Source organism: Eubalaena glacialis, chromosome X (assembly GCF_028564815.1).
Source record: "Eubalaena glacialis isolate mEubGla1 chromosome X, mEubGla1.1.hap2.+ XY, whole genome shotgun sequence".
NCBI classification, from domain to species: domain Eukaryota; kingdom Metazoa; phylum Chordata; class Mammalia; order Artiodactyla; family Balaenidae; genus Eubalaena; species Eubalaena glacialis.
This window is the reverse complement of record NC_083736.1, coordinates 20,785,749-20,806,322: the sequence shown is the minus strand read 5'-3', so window position 1 is coordinate 20,806,322 and position 20,574 is coordinate 20,785,749. Positions and strand designations below refer to the sequence as shown.

At 40.3% G+C, this 20,574-nt stretch overlaps 1 protein-coding gene across 1 annotated transcript in view; it reads left to right on the top strand.

Annotated features, from left to right (window-relative positions):
• APOO (apolipoprotein O) overlaps positions 1–20,574 on the top strand; it is a 56,980-nt gene that overhangs the window by 21,974 nt on the left and 14,432 nt on the right. Inside the window, exons 3-7 of the mRNA XM_061178787.1 lie at positions 1,339–1,458; positions 5,278–5,332; positions 8,355–8,450; positions 15,992–16,083; positions 19,505–19,585. Coding sequence (XP_061034770.1) covers positions 1,339–1,458; positions 5,278–5,332; positions 8,355–8,450; positions 15,992–16,083; positions 19,505–19,585 — 444 coding nt within the window. The remainder of the gene's footprint in view (positions 1–1,338; positions 1,459–5,277; positions 5,333–8,354; positions 8,451–15,991; positions 16,084–19,504; positions 19,586–20,574) is intronic.

Genomic DNA, 20,574 nt, shown 5'->3' with positions numbered 1-20,574 from the left:
ACAATTCAGAAGATATTTAAAAGGAGGAAATAGTTTTTCCTTGTGGGAAGCTGCTAGACTATGGCTTTTTCAACTTTAATTAATGGTACTTAGCTAAGGGCATAGTTAAGGAATATCTCCTAGATTTTTAGTGGGGAATCTGCTCTGTCCCAGTAGATTGTAAGCCCAAGTCACTTCTAAGTGATCTGCCTGCTTCCAGACTGCTTATCAAGCCAGGAAAACATTCACATTTTTCCCTCTCCTAAGAAATTAAAGACCAGGGCTCATCCTGCTTCTTGGCTGGATTAGAGGCTCATAAGTAGATGCTTAATAAATACTAAATAAATAAAACAGGAAATCATCTCTACATTGTTTACATTCCTTTTTGTCTATACTTCCCACTGATTATTTTAGATATTTGGTTTCTTTTGACTTGTGAGTAAAGTGTCATAAAGATCTACCTTCGGGCTTCCCTGGTGGCGCAGTGGTTGAGAATCTGCCTGCCAAAGCAGAGGACACGGGTTCGAGCCGTGGTCTGGGAAGATCCCACATGCTGCGGAGCAGCTAGGCCCATGAGCCACAACTGCTGAGCCTGCGCGTCTGGAGCCTGTGCTCCGCAACAAGAGAGGCCGCGATAGTGAGAGGCCCGCACACCGCGATGAAGAGTGGCCCCCGCTCGCCACAACTAGAGAAAGGCCTCGCGCGGAAACGAAGACCCAACACAGCCAAAAATAATAAATAAATAAATTAAAAAAAAAAAAAAAAGATCTACCTTCAGTTATGGTCAGGGTTACTTGAATGGTGTTTACCTAAAGCTAAATAGCTTGTTTTTTTTGCCCTTTACTCTCTTCTTCTCAGGCCTTGGGACAGTGGCATTTTTGAGGGTGAAGGAGGCAGCCAGTGGTGGCTGTGAAACGTTTCCTCTCTGGTGGGGAACAAACCTGCTATTCTGCTTTGATTAGCACTAGACTGATCACTAGAACTAAGTCATATGCTATTCAGTTATTCTCAAGCTTTTTTTTCCTATCCCACCTTCAACCCACCATTTAGAGTAATAGAATCCTTTTTCCAAACTAAATCTAAGATGAAATAACGAATACTAATATATAAAATGGGTAAAAGGGGACTGCTTTGTCTGCTATGAGTAGGGTTGGGGGAGGCTAGGACACCTCATAGCCCTGCTCTCTTGGCCTTGTCCTTATTGATTAAGGTGCAAAGATCGTCTGAAGCAAGGTTCAGGGTACACATAACCCTTATTCACTGTAGTTTGTGAGTTATTACAAATTTAATAATTGATTGTTATTTCATTACTGTGTACACTTCTTAATTTCTTTTTATTTTGTTTTTCAATCTTTGCAGCTTTCACTCTACTCTGTTCCTGAGGGTCAGTCTAAATATGTGGAAGAGCCAAGGACCCACCTTGAAGAAAGCATCTCCCATCTCCGACATTATTGCGAACCATATACAAGTTGGTGTCAGGTACAGACAGCTGTTCTGAAAATGGAATGAATGCATTTCTGTTTAGAGTCAGTAGTAAAAAGTCTATACTGGCTGCATGTTTTCAGAAAAAGGCACAATAAAGGGCCCCAACTTAAGAGTGCCTGACTTAAAAATGTTCGTCAGTGCCATCTCTGGAGGGGAGCAGAGAGCCCTACCTTCCTGGTGGCAGCTGTCGCCATAGCTGCAGAGAGAGTTTCCCTCCCACTGGGCAGCCTGTGTCATGTTGACTAGAGAGCAGAGGCCCATGGTACCTATCTTTTTTTTTTTGGCCAGGCCGCGCGGCTTGTGGGATCTTAGTTCCCCGACCAGGACTTGAACCTGGGCCACAGCAGTGAAAGCGCCGAGTCCTAACTACTGGACTGCCAGGGAATTCCCCCATGGTGCCTATCTTGTTGGTTGCGGCTATGAAAACATTATTGTCCACCAGGGGAGGATATGGGGCTGGAACTTCAGAAGAAGGAAAAGGGTACAGTGTAAACATTTATATCAAAATTAGGAAGTTTCTCTCCCCACAGAGATTCTACAAGTCAGTACCACTTTATTTTATTTTATTTATTTATTTATTTATTTATTTATTTTTGGCTGTGTTGGGTCTTCGTTGCTGCGTGCAGGCTTTCTCTAATTGCAGCGAGCCGGGGCTACTATTTGTTGCGGTGCGCGGGCTTCTCATTGAGGTGGCTTCTCTTGTTGCAGAGAACGGTCTCTAGGTGCGTGGCCTTCAGTAGTTGTGGCACACGGGCTCAATAGTTGTGGCTCACGGGCTCTAGACCGCAGGCTCAGTAGTTGTGGCATACGGGCTTAGTTGCCCTGCGGCATGTGGGATCCTCCTGGACCAGGGCTCAAACCCGTGTCCCCTGCGTTGGCAGGCAGATTCTTAACAAGTGTGCCACCAGGGGAATCCCAGTACCACTTTAAACAGGAATGGGTACAGAGGATTTTGAATGCTATAATAGGAGTGTAGATAACTAAAAGAGGGTGGAATTACATACTTGAGTACTTAACTGTTTCCCTTAGTGACCAAAGATCTGCATATACAAATTGACTTTTACTGCTCAGGTTTTAAATCAGGCATTTGTCATTATGTTCATGAAAGCATGTGTGCAATTTTTAACATTGGAAACTGAAGTTTACAGTCTACAGAATGTTTTCGTGGGCTTTGATATGTATATTTGCCACACTTGATCTTGATTTTGAAAACTGATGACAAAGTAAAAGAATGTAGATGTGTGTGGCATGGTCTAGATTTACTTTGCTTGAGATGATAAACTCAATTTTCATCCAGAACTTGTTTTAAAATTTTTAATTTCCACTGTCTGTGCCAGTGCTGAACTTTTGTTCACCAATTTAGAAAGAAAATAGCATAAATTAGGCCATTATACTAAAGTACCGTAACCATATTATTGAGTTATGAAATACCTAAAGACTTTATACATAATGTGTTGTAACACACTTAAACTTTATTCTCTTGTTCTAGAAGATTTTTTAATTTTAACATCTTTATTGGAGTATACTTGCTTTACAATTGTGTGTTAGTTTCTGCTTTATAACAAAGTGAATCAGCTATACATATACATATATCCCCATATCTCCTCCCTCTTGTGTCTTCTTCCCACCCTCCCTATCCCACCCCTCTACGTGGTCACAAAGCACCGAGCTGATCTCCCTGTGCTATGCGGGTGCTTCCCACTAGCTATCTATTTTACATTTGGTAGTGTATATATGTCCATGCCACTCTCTCACTTCGTCCCAGCTTACCCTTCCCCCTCCCCGTGTCCTCAAGCCACTATGGAGAACAGTATGGAGGTTCCTTAAAAAACTAAAAATAGAACTACCATACGACCCAGCAATCCCACTACTGGGCATGTACCCTGAGAAAACCATAATTCAAAGAGAGTCATGTACCACAATGTTCATTGCAGCTCTGTTTACAATAGCCAGGACATAGTGTCCATCAACAGATGAATGGATAAAGAAGGTGTGGCACATACATACAATGTAATATTACTCAGCCGTAAAAAGAAACGAAATTGAGTTATTTGTAGTGAGGTGGATGGACCTAGAGTCTGTCATACAGAGTGAAGTAAGTCAGAAAGAGAAAAACAAATACCGTATGCTAACATATATATGGAATATAAAAAAAAAAAAAGGTTCTGAAGAACCTAGGGGCAGGACAGGAATAAAGACGCAGACGTAGAGAATGGACTAGAAGATTTTTAAACCATCTGCTGGTGGTTAAGATAAGGTCAGCACATTTGCAAATATTTCTGTATCATGTAGGCATGGCTACTGTTATTTCTCTGTTGCTCTTTTTTTTTTTTTAAAGATTGATTGATTGATTGATTGATTGATTGCTATGTTGGGTCTTCGTTTCTGTGCGAGGGCTTTCTCCTGTTGCGGCAAGCGGGGGCCACTCTTCATCGCGGTGCGCGGGCCTCTCACTATCGCGGCCTCTCTTGTTGCAGAACACAGGCTCCAGACGCGCAGGCTCAGCAGTTGTGGCTCACGGGCCTAGTTGCTCCGCGGCATGTGGGATCTTCCCAGACCAGGGCACGAACCTGTGTCCCCTGCATTAGCAGGCAGATTCTCAGCCACTGCGCCACCAGGGAAGCCCTCTTGCTCTTTTTTTTTTTGTGGTTATAAAAGTACTTTGTCTCTACCCTTCAACCCAAGGTTGCTTTTTGTTTTTTACGTTTTCATCTGTGCATGATGCCTAGTGCAACAAAATGCCTCAGAATAGTTATCAACATGTTTATTTGTACTAGTTATATGTAAAAAAGCTTTTTTTGTGTGATTACACTGGTTTTATTTTCCTATAGATTGAAGTCTTCATGAATGAAAATTTTTCTCATTCCTGGCTCCATTTTCAGGCCTACAAGTTCTAGTCCCTTTCTTGAAGAACTGATTTAATTTTTCTTCATAGTAAACATTATGCTAGCAAAAGAAGTGGGCAGTCTAGACATTGATCTGTAGTTTTTCTCTTTTCATGTGCAGAAAAAAACTAATAATGGATTTTAATGAAGCAGTACTCAGGTTTTTTTAATGTTCTTTATGTCCTCACCCAAATTCAGCACTTATTATTTAAGGCCATTTAACAGTATTAGGGTAACTTGCTCTGACTTGAACTGAATTAAAATAAACAAATCCTTTTCCAAGTGGCAACTGGTTCTGATATCTTCTGATACCCACATATCTCTTTTCCCATCTTTACTGTACACTTTTTGAAGTAGTCCCTTGCTTTCTTTAGGATCATCTGATGTTCATGTACAAAGCCTTTTTATTGTTGTCATTAAGAGAATGTTAATACTTCATTTGCTCATTTGGGGTAAATGTTTCTCCAAACCTGGATATAGACTCCTTTGTCCCATTAAAGCTGGTCATTCCTGCTTCAAATGGGCAGTTTTCAGACATAGGCTCTAAAATCATGGCAAATCAGGAAATAGACTTAATATGAATGATTTAATCTCACAGGGAAAGAATATCCACTTTAATTATCAAGGGGATTGATTTTTTTTCGTCCTCTTCAATTTCAGTAGAAGAATGAAAAGGCTGGGTTGTTGAAACCACTCTACTTGAAATCTTTGCTTCCTGTGGCAATAATAAGCCATTCTGCTGAGCAATTTGTGGTGAAGGGGAAATTAGAAAAGGAAAAACAACACAAAAAACCCAGATAGACAGTGTATCCCTTTGTTCAAAAAGTGCTAATAACATGATAATTTATTCAGTAAAGACAAATATATTTATTGCTACTTTCTAATCAGCAAATCCTATTGATTCTTTTTTTTTTTCTCATCTTTTTAGGAAATGTACTCCCAAACTAAGCCCAGGATGCAAAGTTTGGTTCAGTGGGGGTTAGGTAAGTTGATTTTTAATTAGGCATAATCAGTTTGTTTGACATTGGATTCTTTAACTGGAAGTCCATTGATGGGCTCCAGGAGATCTGTGAATTCCTTAAAATTGTGTGTAGAATTTTAGAGCTATTTGGATTTTTCTGGAAAGAGGATCTATGTTTTTCATCAGATTTCAGAGAACTAGTGTCCCCAAACACTCAGGTAAGTTTCTTCAAGATCATTAGGATTGTTGGCCTAGCAGGTGCAGATACACTGGATTTTCTTTCTTTAAATCTATTTCCAGGTGCAATGTCCTAACTCATCTATAGGTTTTCAGAATCAGGATAGCTCATTGGCACAACTATTAACACATTTTATAGAAGTTTAGAGGCAGGAAGGAACTGGGCTGGTGTGCCTAGGAAAGGCGTTATTGCATAATTCGTAGTGTTCTTCCATGTTTTCATTTGTTTTTTATCACCTTTGATTGTTTTTCACATTCACTTAACATATACACTCATAAACTGGTTTCACAGTCTGTGTTCTAACTAATATCAGGAACTGATAAATTAATAGACATTGATCATATTTCATTCCCTTTATTGGACATCTCAGCCAGTCATCCTCTTGTTTTTACAAGTGTTTCCGTGACAGAATAAAATAAGCATGAGTACAATTTGTTTCTTTGTGAAGATTATCATAGTATTGATGCACTGATACCCCTGAGACTACTATATAAGTAAATTCTTCATTTGAAGACAGACATATCAGTAGCTTACCACTTCTTTAAATTATTCATGTATGTTAATTAATATCTTAATTTTATAAACACTTATTTAGTGCTTATTATGTGTCAGGAACTAGTCTAAGTGCTTTGAAAGTATTAATTTATGTACAATCCTCATAACAACCTTGGCAGTTAGGTACTTTGTTACCTTCATTTTTTACCTGAGAAAGCTAAAGAACTCCTGCTCTTTTATCTATATGGGTGACTGAGGTGTCTCTTCATTGTCGCCTATCATTTCCCATTGGTTCACAGCAGTAGGCAGTATTTGCAATATGAGTCTTTTTTTTCTTCTCCTGGACTCATAGTTACTGCAAAGACTTAAGAAGAAACGTTCCATTATGAGTTGCATTGTTGTCTGCCAAGGCAACCAGTCCATTTCCCAGGACTCATAGCCAAGACATGTTGCTAGAAGCTGGGCTTCATATTTAGTGTAGTCTTACAGCATATCTTCTTTCCCATTTCTTTGTGATTTTCCCACTTTGGCTCAGCTCACCAAGGCATCTGGGTGTCCTTCTATCACCTGCTCTGTGTGCCTGTCTAGAATTGAAAATACCATGCTGGTAGGCAAAAATAAAGGGAAGCAGAAAATTGCCTCAAATGACCCAGACAAGAGGATGAAAAGTTAGAACCAGGTTAAAGGCAAAATAAGTAAAAGGCCAGACAGGAATTGGTGCAAAGAACACAAGCTGTATAGTAGTATTTAAAATGATCACCACATTTCCCAAAGAAACCAAGAAAAGGATAACTGGCACATGCCTAGTATTATCTAGACGAGAGAATTATTGAGTATTCCAATTAGTTCAGTTCCATGTACGTCTGTTAAGTCACCATCGTGGCAGGCATTGAAGAGAGGCTGATTGAGACAATGGTCACAGCCAGTGAGGTGCATATAATAAAGTGTTCAATACTAGCACAAATACAGAAACAGTCGTAGACCACCATTGAAGGTACAGAGGAAAGAGACTAGTTTAACAGAGATTGGGGAGATGGGAGCAGTCAGGGAAGGAGTTCTGAGATGAGTCTTGAATGAACAGTTAGCCACACCAAAACATGGGGGTGGGAGTTGGGAGGCATTCCACACAGAGGGCACAGCATGACCAAGGCTTGGAGTGGTGACTTAGTGTTGCGTGTGCCGGGAACTGGAAGCAGGTCGGGAGTGCTGAAGATGAGGTTGAGAGACCTGCAGGCTTTTCAAGTCATGACCTAGCTGAAATCCCTTTGTTAATTCATTCAGTATCCATTAACTCCTAGCAGGGCTTCAAATAAGTATCTGTTGAGTGAACATCCACTATTTACCACTGGGGGAAAATGACATAGAAGTCTAAGCAGTCCACCATTAAGGAGCAGATATTCTCTTTGAGGAGACATAAAATACACCCTGAATAATTAAAAACAAGGGCCATACAATTAGGCATCAGATGACGGTAGAGAAAATAAATATGGTGGGACTTTAGAGGAGAAAGAGAGGTGTGGGCTGATGAGTATAGGAAAGGCTTTTCTGAGGAGGTAGGACTTAAGCTGGCTTTTATTTGGTGGCATTGGCTCAGGAGAGAGGAGAGGCGGCATCATGTGAATGAGGTCATAATGCATGGTCAGGTGTGGCAAGTAGACTCACGTGTTGCATTTATTTGTATTTATTTTATCTATCAACAGTGACTATTTCCTGCATATACTTGCACTACAAGTTTCCTTCATTATCCAGATTTATTCTTATCTTGAGTTTAAATAATGAATTCAGATGGCAAAAGATACATTTTTTTTCCAGAGTCTAATGTATTTGGTTCCTGAATTTTAGAGAGCAAGCAGCAAAGCTTCTGATAGCGACAGATCTATCCAAAGATTTATCCAAATTTATTCTGTTTCTGTGTTTGGATAGCAAGGGATTCCTATATTTGTCTTTCTGCCCTTATGAATAATTGTTTCAGATCTGTTGCCTTCAGGAATATGAAGGTAATCTAACATTACTTTATTGTCAGAATGTCATCAGGCTAAAAAGTTGTTTGAAAATTGGATACTTGCGATGTAACTAGTAAATCATGTTTATCTGTTACATAAAAAGAACTTGTTGAAAAGAAGCATATTAACAGAAAGCAAAGAATACATTATTTGAAAAGCATTTGCTACTACATGTGCTGCTTATATTTGACTTTTTTGTTTTGTTCTTTTTGTTTATGTTTATTTTTAATTGAAATATAGTTGATGTACATGTTTTGTTTTTTAATGAGCAATTTATAAAACTGTTTCCTGGTCTGATTCTATTGTAGACAGCTATGAATATCTCCAAAATGCACCTCCTGGATTTTTTCCAAGACTTGGTGTTATTGGTTTTGCTGGAGTTGTTGGACTCCTTTTGGCTAGAGGTAGGTACAATTTTGTAGTTTTTTTTTTTTTAAACAGTTCATAAGGGAGACATAACATATACATTTGATTCTTTCTTTTCACTTAGCAGTTTTTGGAGTAATGAGTTAGTTCCTGAATATGGCCTTCTTGATGTATAATTGATACGGTTGTTTTCTCCAGTATATTTGATTTTAAACATATATAGAAATTGTAAAAAAATAAAATGAAAGAAATTATATACATTTGGTTACAAAAAGAAAACTAAAAATGGATTAAAGACCTAAATGTAAGGCCAGACACTATCAAACTCTTAGAGGAAAACATAGGCAGAACACTCTATGACATAAATCACAGCAAGATCCTTTTTGACCCACCTCCTAGAGAAATGGAAATAAAAACAAAAATAAACAAATGGGACCTAATGAAACTTAAAAGCTTTTGCACAGCAAAGGAAACCATAAACAAGACGAAAAGACAACCCTCAGAATGGGAGAAAATATTTGCAAATGAAGCAACTGACAAAGGATTAATCTCCAAAACATACAAGCAGCTCATGCAGCTCAATATCAAAAAAACAAACAACCCAATCCAAAAATGGGCAGAAGACCTAAATAGACATTTCTCCAAAGAAGATATACAGATTGCCAACAAACACATGAAAGAATGCTCAACATCATTAATCATTAGAGAAATGCAAATCAAAACTACAATGAGATATCATCTCACACCGGTCAGAATGGCCATCATCAAAAAATCTAGAAACAATAAATGCTGGAGAGGGTGTGGAGAAAAGGGAACCCTCTTGCACTGTTGGTGGGAATGTAAATTGATACAGCCACTATGGAGAACAGTATGGAGGTTCCTTAAAAAACTACAAATAGAACTACCATACGACCCAGCAATCCCACTACTGGGCATATACCCTGAGAAAACCATAATTCAAAAAGAGTCATGTACCAAAATGTTCATTGCAGCTCTATTTACAATAGCCAGGACATGGAAGCAACCTAAGTGTCCATCGACAGATGAATGGATAAAGAAGATGTGGCACATATATACAATGGAATGTTACCCAGCCATAAAAAGAAACGAAATTGAGTTATTTGTAGTGAGATGGATGGACCTAGAGTCTGTCATACAGAGTGAAGTAAGTCAGAAAGCGAAAAACAAATACCGTATGCTAACACATATATATGGAATCTAAGAAAAAAAAAAAAAAGGTCATGAAAAACCTAGGGGCAAGACGGGAATAAAGACACAGACCTACTAGAGAATGGACTTGAGGATATGGGGAGGGAAAGGGTAAGCTGGGACAAAGTGAGAGAGTTGCATGGACATATATACACTACCAAACGTAAAATAGATAGCTAGTGGGAAGCAGCCGCATAGCACAGGGAGATCAGCTCGGTGCTCTGTGACCACCTAGAGGGGTGGGATAGGGAGGGTGGGAGGGAGGGAGACGCAAGAGGGAAGAGATATGGGAACATATGTATATGTATAACTGATTCACTTTGTTATAAAGCAGAAACTAACACACCATTGTAAAGCAATTATACTCCAATAAAGATGTTTTTAAAAAAAAAAAAGATAATTTTCCCTAATAAGAACCTACTGAATATCACAGGGAACTCTATTCAATACTCTGTGATGACCTATATGGGAATAGAGTATAGAAAAGAGTAGATATATGTATATGTATCACTGACTCACTTTGCTGTACAGCAGAAACTAACACAGCATTGTAAATCAAATATACTCCAATAAAAAAATTAATTAGAATAAAAAAAAAGAAATTAGTTATCCTTTATAGGTACACTTACTTGGTCAAATTCCTGTTGCTCTTTGATACAGAAAGAGTGAACTTTCATTAATGAAGATCTGTCACACCTGAGAAACTGTAACTGTTTCACTGTTAAGATTAGGCTATTAGGGCTTCCCTGTTGGTGCAGTGGTTAAAAATCCGCCTGCCAATGCAGGGGACATGGGTTTGAGCCCTGGCCTGGGAAGATCCCACATGCCACAGAGCAACTGGACCCGTGTACCACACCTACTGAGCCTGCGCTCTAGAGCCCGCGAGCCACAACTACTGAAGCCCACGTGCCACAACTACTGAAGCCCACACACCTAGAGCCCATGCTCCACAATAAGAGAAGCCACCTCAATGAGAAGCCCGCGCACCACAACGAAGAGTGGCCCCCACTCCCTGCAACTAGAGAAAGCCCGTGCACAGCAATAAAGACCCAATGCAGCCAAAAATAAATAAATAAAATAAATTTATATTAAAATAAAAGATCAGGCTATTATTCCTAGTAACAGTGATTTCATGGAGAGTTTATTAATTTCCTGATGTCTTGTACCTTCAGTCAGTGATGATAAAAACTTTTAAAAATACTTAAAATTAGGGACTTCCCTGGGGTCCAGTGGTTAAGAATCCACCTTCCAGTGCAGGGGACGCGGGTTCCATTCCTGGTCGGGGAACTAGGGTCCCACATGCCACAGGGCAACTAAGCCTGCGTGCCACAACTACTGAGCACGCACGCTCTGGAGCCTTTGCACCACAACTAGAGAGCCCGTGCACCACAACTACTGAGCCCCTGTGCTCTAGAGCCCACGCGCTACAACTAGAGAGAAGCCCGTGCACTGCAACGAAGAGCCTGCATGCTACAAGGATCCCGCGTACCGCAACTAAGACCTAATGCAGCGAAATAAATAAATGTTTTTTAAAAATAAAATTAAAAGCTAACAAATATCAACTTAAAGATATTACTACACCTTACTGCTGGATTACAAAACATTTATAGGAAATACAGGATGATAAAATACTTCATTATAATGAGATGAATTTGTTATGAACTACTTGAAGTTTCACTGATTGTAAAATTCAGACTTCACAAAAATTCCTAAATTATAAAGATTATGAACCCTGTAATTGGTCCCCATAAAAGATAACTATAGAGACTAGTCTTATAACCATTTCTCAATATTAAAAACCTTCCTATACATGCCTTAACCGCTCTTTTAGAATCTGGACGAATGCTGCCCTGGTGCCACTCCCCCAGTGTGTGGAATGAACTCCTGTTGTAGTTTTTGTGTCCTCCTCCCGTCTTGTGCAGGATATATAAGAATTAAATGCAGAGTTTATTTTTACTAATCAGCTTGGGCAATAGTTGAACCAGCTTTTTGTCCCAAACTTCTTTCCCCTCCTTCTGTAAAGCTGTCTAGGAAAGCATTCCTATCTTATTTAGATAGTGTTTAGAATTTATGAAGATCCCAAGGCCAAGGTGTTGGAATTTGACTGGGTGTTAGGGAGCCAGGAACGTGGAATCAAGTGAGATTAGCTTCCTCCTTCCCTCTCCATGGGTAGAGCATGTGGAGCAGTTTTACAGCCCTAAAGAGAGCTCCCTGTGCCATGTGTGCTCTTTACGCCGTGTTTATCTCCTGCATATCCACTGTGGTGACTGTCCTGAGGACGACTGGGGGCTGTGCTCTCCTGGGCAGAACAGCAGCAGAAGGACACCACTACTGCGGGTCCTTTGTCTTTGCTTTTGTTTTCTTGCTTGTTTATATGTTCCTCTCTCTTCTTCCTTTTCCTGTGAGGGCTCGGTTGTATTAAAATAATTTAAAACCTTAATTCTTTTTCAGAAAAGTACACATGCACACATACTCATGCGCACATACCAAACAACAGATCTTTTCCTGTGGGTGCTGGGGTACAAGGGCCTGAGGTAAACAACGTTGGGGTGGGGGGTCCCTAAGCAAGATGAGTGGGGAGTGGGAGGGTAGGTATGTTCATGGGTGGTCAGAGTGATTTTCAGGCCCCTCCAGGTCCCCTATGCTGGCAGCAGTACGATGGGCTCAGAAGGTCCCTCCTGGTGGAGTTTCGTTTCTTCTTTTTTTTCAATCTAACATTTTATTTATTTTAATTTTATTTTTTAATAAAAGTTATATGTATTTAAGGTGTACAACATGATGTTTTGATACACGTATGCATAGTGAAATTATTACTAGACTCGAGCTAATTAATATATCTTCTCATATAGTTACCTTTTTTGTGATGAGAGCACCTGAAATCTCCTCTTAGTAAATGTCCAGGGTTCAGTATTATTAACTGTAGTCATCATGCCGTACATTAGATCTCTAGACTTATTCATCCTACATGGCTGCACCTTTGTACCCTTTGACCAATATCTCCCCATTTCTCCCACCTCCCCACTCCTGATAACCACCCTTCTATTCTCTGCTTCTATGTATTTGACTTTTTTAGATTCTACATATCAGTGAGATCTTGCACTGTTTTTTCTTTCTCTGTCTGGCTTATTTCACTTAGCATAATGTCCTCCAGGTTCATCCATATTTTTGCACATGGTAGAATATCCTTCCTTTTAAAGGCTGAATAATATTCCATTGCAAATATATACCACAATTTCTTTATCCATTCTTCCATTGAAAGACACTTAGTTTGGTTTCATGTCTTGGCTATTGTGAATAATGCTGCAATGAACATGGGATGCTTCAAGATACTGATTTCATTTCCTTTGGGTATATACCCAGAAGAGGGATTGCTGGATCATATGGATAGGTTTCTTGAGCATTCGGCAGATAATGGTGGTGAGGGTGGCCAGGACTGTGGTGAGGACAAGAGGTACTTCTCTGGAAGAGAGATGAGTGGATGATCATTCAGAGGAAGTGGGCCCAGCCAGGACACCCAAGGGTGGCAGGTGGTCGTTGCCCACCGTTGTTGCCTTCTGGTGGCTCCCTCCAGCACTGGCAGCCAGTGGTTCCCCTCTGGCAATGCTGACGGTTACAGTGTAGACCACTGGCTTCTTGGGAGGTGTGGGTGTGGAGATAGGCAGGGAGACAGGGGATTGCACTTTCTTCCAGAAGTTCTGGGGCCCCGAGCTCATTGTGTGAACCACTAGGAGCTAGAAGCTCAAGAGCTGCTGCCTATCAGCTTTCCCTAGAGGAGTGAAAAATGGCTGGTTGGAGGGTTTGCTGTCCTTCACCTGGTCCTCACCTTCATGAGCTGCCCAGGTGCTTAAAGCTTCAAGTGTACAGGTGGGCTTCCAGGGGTGTAAAAGGCTTTTCTCTTCTAGAGTAATTATAGCCTTTCAGTCAAGGCAATAGGACAGGGAGAGAAACATAATATTAAGAGTCTAGATTGATAGTATTTGTATTCTCTTCTGTAACCCCAGTTCCATTTTGGGGGATTTGTCTGTTTAAAGTTTAAGACCGATAAACAGCACTTACATTCTTCTTTGTAAATGTGAGTAACATACATTGCACTAGCATCTATATGCGTCCCATCTCAAAAACCCCGTGCCTCTGAGTGGAGACTGTTTCTTGTGTCAAGTCCATTTCTAGTGTATTCTCCAGTTTTACCCTCTACCAGTTTTCTTAATCTCATTCTCATTTCTCCCAGCTCTCCATCCTTCTGTCTGTTCATTTCCCCTTTCCCAGGGCTCTACGTATTCTCACAGTCTAGACTGAGACTCAGTCAACACAGCTGTTGTCTTGGGACATGGCTCCATGCTCTCTTGGGTTTGACCCCCTTTGCCTGGGGTCCATGTTGTCTTCTCCTAGATTTGCTGCCATGTTGTTGAACTACATGCTTAAGTCACTTTCAAAAAAGCCTATGTTGGAGGTAAACTTTCCAAGTTTTTGCAAGTCTGAAAGGACTCATACCTAGTGATAGTTTGGTTGGTCGTAGAATTTGTTCTCCATCAAAACTTTGAAGGCTGCATCTTCTAGCACCCAGCGTTGCAGGTGTGAGAGTCAGCAACCAGTCTGCATGATTGTTCCTTATGAAGTGATTCATTTTTTTCTTTTTTTCTGGAAGCTTTGAGGATCTTCTCTTAGTCTTCAGTGTTCTGAACTTCCATGGTGCTGTGACTACATATAGATGTTTTTCATTCTTTGGTTGGGCATTTTGGTGGCTTGCAGCCCTCAGCTGTAGGCAAATATATATCTTGTATTTATTTGGAAATTTCCTCTCATTCTTTTTCTTTCCTGAACACGAATTCATTTGTGATTGAGCTATTTAAACTGACCCCATATGTCTCTTGTATTTTCTTGACTATTTTATTCTTTTTGCATTAGTTTACTTTGGTCATTTCCAAGAGCTCTTTTCTGCTCTCTTTTCACAGAACTCATTTTTCTTTTAATGCAGTAGCTTCTTGAATTTATTGATGATACTTAATAACAGGTTTAGTTTTGTTTTTAAGTTCTTCTCTTTCCTTTAGGGTCATTTTTCCTTCTTGCTTGTCTTGATCTTCTCTTTTATGTTGCAGGCTTTCCTCAACTTTCCTCAGTTGTACAGTCATGTTTAAGAACAAGGCAAAAAACAAAACAAGAAAGAACAAGGCAATTGAAACTCTAATAAGAACTTTTTGCGTATAGATGGGGCTTGCTGGCAAGCAGGTTCTCCCTCAGGGTGAGCCAAAAGGGGACTGCCCTTAGGTGGGGGGTGACAGTGCCCACCTGGGGAAGGCTGGACTCTGAGCACTAACACGCACATGCGCTCACAGCAGCTGTCTCGGTTCTCAGCAGCAAATCCATGGCATTTCTTCCGCGATACCCTGCCCCCCTTTTAAGATTTTGTCTGGCGAGATGGCATGACCACAGGCAGTTTTGCACTGGCATGGCATGGAGGAAGGAGAGGCTCACCTGGTCCATGCACAGGACTTGTATTTCTCCCTCTATCTTGATCCCTGGTTGCCCTCTCCACCCTGCATGGTACCTGACATCTCTGGGCTGCCAGGGACATTCTGCTCCCTCCTCTGCTGTGGCCCCTGCTCAGGATTTAAAGGCTGTCTGTCCTCTTGCTCCCATCCACTCTCCGTTTTCTGAAACTTGGTTGACACTTCTTAATAGCCAATAGCCCCTCCATACATTTTCTCTTCGTTGTGGGTTTATTATCTGTATTTTATTCTTTTACTGTTATTTTTATGGGGTATTGGAAAGGAGAGGAGAGGAATGCTTGCATTCAGTATTTAAATAGGAAACCAGTTTACTATGAAAGAATGTAAACCTTAGAAACCAAAATAATGTGTGGTTTTCTTTTTAAAACAATCTTTTTTTCTGTTTCCTTAGAAATGGTGGTTCTCTTGAAAACATTGTATTGATGAAAAAAGCCAGGTGCAAAGGACTACATATTATGTAATTCCATTTATACGAAATGTCCAGAGTAGGCAAATCCATAGAGCTAGAAAGTAGATTAATGGTTTCCTAGGGCTGGAGGTGATGGAGGAATTGGGGGGTGACTGCTCACGGATGTGGGGATTCTTTTTGGGTGATCACTGCTAAAATTAATTGTGGTGATGGCCGTGTACCTCTGTGAATACACTAAAAGCCATTGAATGGTACAATTTAAGTGGGTGAGTTGTGTGAATTGTATCTTCCTAAAGCTACGAAAATGTGGTGGTCCTTTTTGGTTCATATATTAGGCACATTCTCTGTCAGTCTAAGACCAAAGAAGTCCTACTCAATGTTAGATATATGACGCAAACTGTAATGGTGAAGATAATGAATACTCTGATGGTGTCCATAACCTTTTTTTTAATAGGTTCAAAAATAAAGAAGCTGGTGTATCCACCTGGTTTCATGGGATTAGCTGCCTCTCTTTATTATCCACAACAAGCCATCGTATTTGTCCAGGTAAGTTAGATCCAGTAAGCTTGCATGTCCTTTGTTCTTGCTTATGTATGTATGGGTTTACTGCTTAATTTAATTTTATTTTGCAGCCTTTCTAACACCAGACTAAAATTTGTTTGCACATATAAATGAACTACAACAAATTTAAATGTTTTTCTGCACTATGTACCTCAGTTCTGGCCCTCCTTCCAATGTCAGTATTCAGAGAATGCATGCTAATTTGAATATTAATCAAAGAAAATTTGCTATGCCTTTTTTTTTGCATAATTACATGGAAATCTAGAGACTCAAATTCCAAAGCTGATAGTTACAGGTCATTCTCAGTTTGGGCTTATCTGGTCACAACCTGCCCTCCTTGGAGTTGCAGGCATGGGCCTGTGCTCTGGCCCTCTGCGCCTTCTCCCTCATCCTGGTGCTAGCCTCGCTTTCCTTGCTGGGGACTACAGGGAGTGCAGTCCCTTCTGCTGGGAACGCCTTTCTCAGGGCTGTCAGTTGGCTGCTCCTTTCCTACCCTTCAGGCCTCAGTTTGATGGCATCCTGGCAAGTAGAACACAGTGGCAAGAACACGGATAAAGCTGATGCCTTAGTCAGCTTGAGCTGCCGTAACAAAATACCACAGACTGTGAGGCTTAAATAACAGAAATTTATTTTCTCACAGTTCTGGAGGCTGGAAGTCCAAGATCAAGGTGTCAGCAAGGTTGGTTTCTCCTGAGGCCTCTCTCCGTGACTTGCAGATGGCCACCTTCTCCCTGTGTCCTCACGTGGCCTTGTCATTGTGCGTGCACTCCCCTGGTTTATCATCCTTGTCTTATAATGACACTAGTTAGATTAGAGCTCTACCCTTATGACGAACTTGACCTTAATTACCTCTCTAAAGGCCCTGTCTCCAAATACAGTCTACTGTATTAACACTGTGGGTTAGGGCTTCAATATATGAATTTTGGGGGATACAATTCAGTCCATAACAGCTGGACCAGCAGTTCTCAGAGTGTAGTCACTGGACCAGCAGCATCAGGATCACCTGGGAACTTGTCAGGAATGCACATTTTCAGGCCCCAACCCAGACCTACTGACTCAGACACTCTGAGGGTTAGGGCCAGCAATATGTGGTTTAGCAAGCCCTCTGGGGGATTTTTAGCAAGCCCATAATATTTGAGAACCACTGATAAAGACTAGACTCTCTCCGGGCAGTGGTATGTGGACTTAGTGCGACTCTACATGTAGAGTCCCTTGGAAAACTGGCAAGAGCAAGGCAGACTCGAGCTTTTGAGGTCCTAGACAGCTTATGGAGACAAGGACTCATTTGCCAGAATTGCCATCTCACACTGAGACTTGGTCCTAGGAGGAATAGCAGTGCCATCACCAGATTTGGGCCCTGAGGGCTCTGAGCCAAACTGACCTGAAACTGTGCCCCCTGGAGTCCTTGTGACAGTATCGAGTCTAGATTCCTAGACGGTGCTGCAGTTGAAGGTGGGAGCCCAGTGGCTCCAGCTGCGGGAAATTGTTGCCTTTGGTGGCAAATACCAGTAAGATCTTCGTAGCATGGCCTTAACATTGTTTACAGCAGTCCTGGAGGCAGACAGTTACTGATCCTCTGCCTGCTTCAGCCCCAGCTCTGGAACAGTGAATCGTGTCTGCCTGCCCTAGATCATAAAAATGATCAAACATCATCTCAGTCTGTTATGGTTTAAATAGTAAATTGGCTGCTGGTTGAGAAGCATATGTGGCTGCCCTCTGAGTAGAGGTCTTTTTTTATCTTATATGCCACAGCATATGTTGCAAAAGATTTTTTGTATTCACAACCAAGATAGTAGCATGCAAATCTGAGCTGTATTCTAATTTATTTTTAAAGTCAGTGGGAAGGAGTTTTGTCTTTTATTTTGTACCTAGGGTAAGCCAGAGCAAAGCAATTAACTAGTTTCACTAGATATAAAACATTAGTGATCTGTTTGGGATGATGAAAACGTTTTGAAAATGGATGGTGGTGATGGCTGCATAGCATTGTGAATGTAATTAATGCCACTGAATTGTACACCTAAAAGTGGTTAAAATGGTAAATGTTATATTATGTGTATTTGCCACAGTAAAACAAAACAACATCAGCGACTGAAAGAGAATTTCTGATACCGTTTTAGTGTCATTTAGTTCCTATTTCACAGTTTCTTTTCTACTTCCTCTTCTTTTTTTTTCTTTTTTTTAATGAATGCCATGACCTTGGACAAGCCACTTAATCACTTATATTCTGTTTTCTGTTCAGTAGTGTTTGGAGAAAAGTACTGTAAGAAAACCCTTAAAGTGATGGCAAATATTATTTTTCTCTCAAATTTAAAGCACTGAAAACAGTGCCATACTCATGATAAATGCTTGATATGTCTACCAGTGGGTCTGAGAATCATATCATATTCTAAGAACAGTTGGAGCAACTGGAAGAATGTAACTTGTAAGAAACCAGCATGTTGCAGCAACCCCTGGATTTACTAGCACTGTGATCTTGGATGAGTCACTTGGCCTCTGAATATTTCCTTACAGTCTTTGCCTACTTACCACATAGGGTTGTTATATAGAATAGAGATAAATCATGTGAATGTGCTTTGTAAAGTAAAATGCTATACATAGACAAATTATTATAAAAATTAGGAAGAGAATAATAACTGCTTTCAGAAAATTGAAGTACTGTCATTTAGAAGAATAATCAATATGGTCATAAGTAGGACCAACGAATGCAAATTATTGGAAGCATTTTTTTTAAGAAAGCTCAATACTTAAAAAAAAAGTTTCCAACAATTTAAGCCAGCAGGCCAAAGTTGGACAAGTGCATTTTAAGGTAGTGAGCTCACTGACCCCAAAATATTCTCTGACCCTGGGGCCTACCTCTCAGGATGTTGTAGAAAGGATTTTGAAACAGGAGGCAAAATCACTGTAGAAGCTCAAAGACTTTATGTTTTGAGGGATCTGGGAAGACTGAGAGCATCTTTACTGAGCTCACCTATTTTTTTACGTAGCCCCTAAAATGAATGATTGATTTTAAGCTTGATTTTCAGACTTGTTTGGCTGTTACGTGCTAGATGTGATAGGTAGTAGCCTTCCTTCTTGTCTGATCTTCAGGCATTTCCCATATCAGCAATGATCTACATTTTTTTTCCTTGAAATTGTGAAAGTTTGAAATATACACCTATAATTTATGGCAAATTATTTTAAACAGTAACTATACACGGGCAAGCTATTTTTTCTTTTTATGCTATCATTCTTACTATCTTTTATTTGCTTACATTGCACAGTTTTAATGTGTATGTCCCAAGATTCCTGTGTTTGTCGTATGCTTAAATACAGTTCTTTTGGAAACAGGACAAAAGAAAACAGAAAATTCTCTTCCTTACCACTTCATGTATGGAATAGCAATGGATCTTTTATATTTTGTTTCAAGGTCAGTGGGGAGAAATTATATGACTGGGGTTTACGAGGATACATAGTCGTTGAAGATTTGTGGAGGGAGAATATTCAAAAGGTGAGAAAGATCTTTTTCATTATCTTCCTTTTGGTTTAAATATGTGGTTTCTCTCGGGTTTTATAAAATTCTTGATGCCCTGTTGCTTGCTCTTGCTTTTTCTGTTTGTATTTCCTTATGCTTCTAGCTCAGATTCCCTGGTGGCCTTTATTGGAGGAGCAATAGAACCTCTGTGCATTTAATAATTTTCAGCAGGGCTGAATAAGTGGGGACCATAAAATACATTCCACCCCAGTCTTAGACCATAATTTCCACTGTATTGTATTTACAGTTGGCTCAAAGTGTTGCATATTATCTGAAAGTTTTTTCAAAACTAGATTCAAAGGGAACATGCTATGCTCCCAGCAAAAGACAAATAACCGAGACTCCTCCTCTTGCTATTTCATTCATCATAGGCTTCATTCTTCACTTTATCAGTACTGTAACTGTTCATCCCCTAGCCTATGGGCCCAGTTAAGGGCATATACAGGACCAGCCACCAGTTACAGGCCACTGTGCTGATTGGTGGGCGAACAGCAGAGGGGAAAAGGTTGTGGAATTATAAGGACAGGTCATTTTTTTGTCTCTTCTCACAGCCACTTAGCTGATTAAATGTTGCCCATGTTTGCTGGGACATTCTCTCTTTCCTCTGATAAGGATTAGTGAGTATAGAACAAGGCATCATGTCTCCTCCAAGCACTCAGAGGCACAGCTCGATAAGGAAGAATTAGGGTTCTTATTATTAACGTACCTTCTGTATCATAGAATACTTTTGACTCCTGTCATCTCAAATCAGAATACCCTTTTTAAAAATATAAATACCTAGGGACTTCCCTGGTGGTCCAGTGGTTAGGCTCCGAGCTTCCACTGCAGGGGGCATGGGTTCGATCCCTGGTCGGGGAACTAAGATCCCGCATGCTATGCGGCATGGCCCATAAATAAATAGCTAGATAGATAAATAGATAAATACATACATACATACATACCTATCTCAAAACCCAGGATTTCGA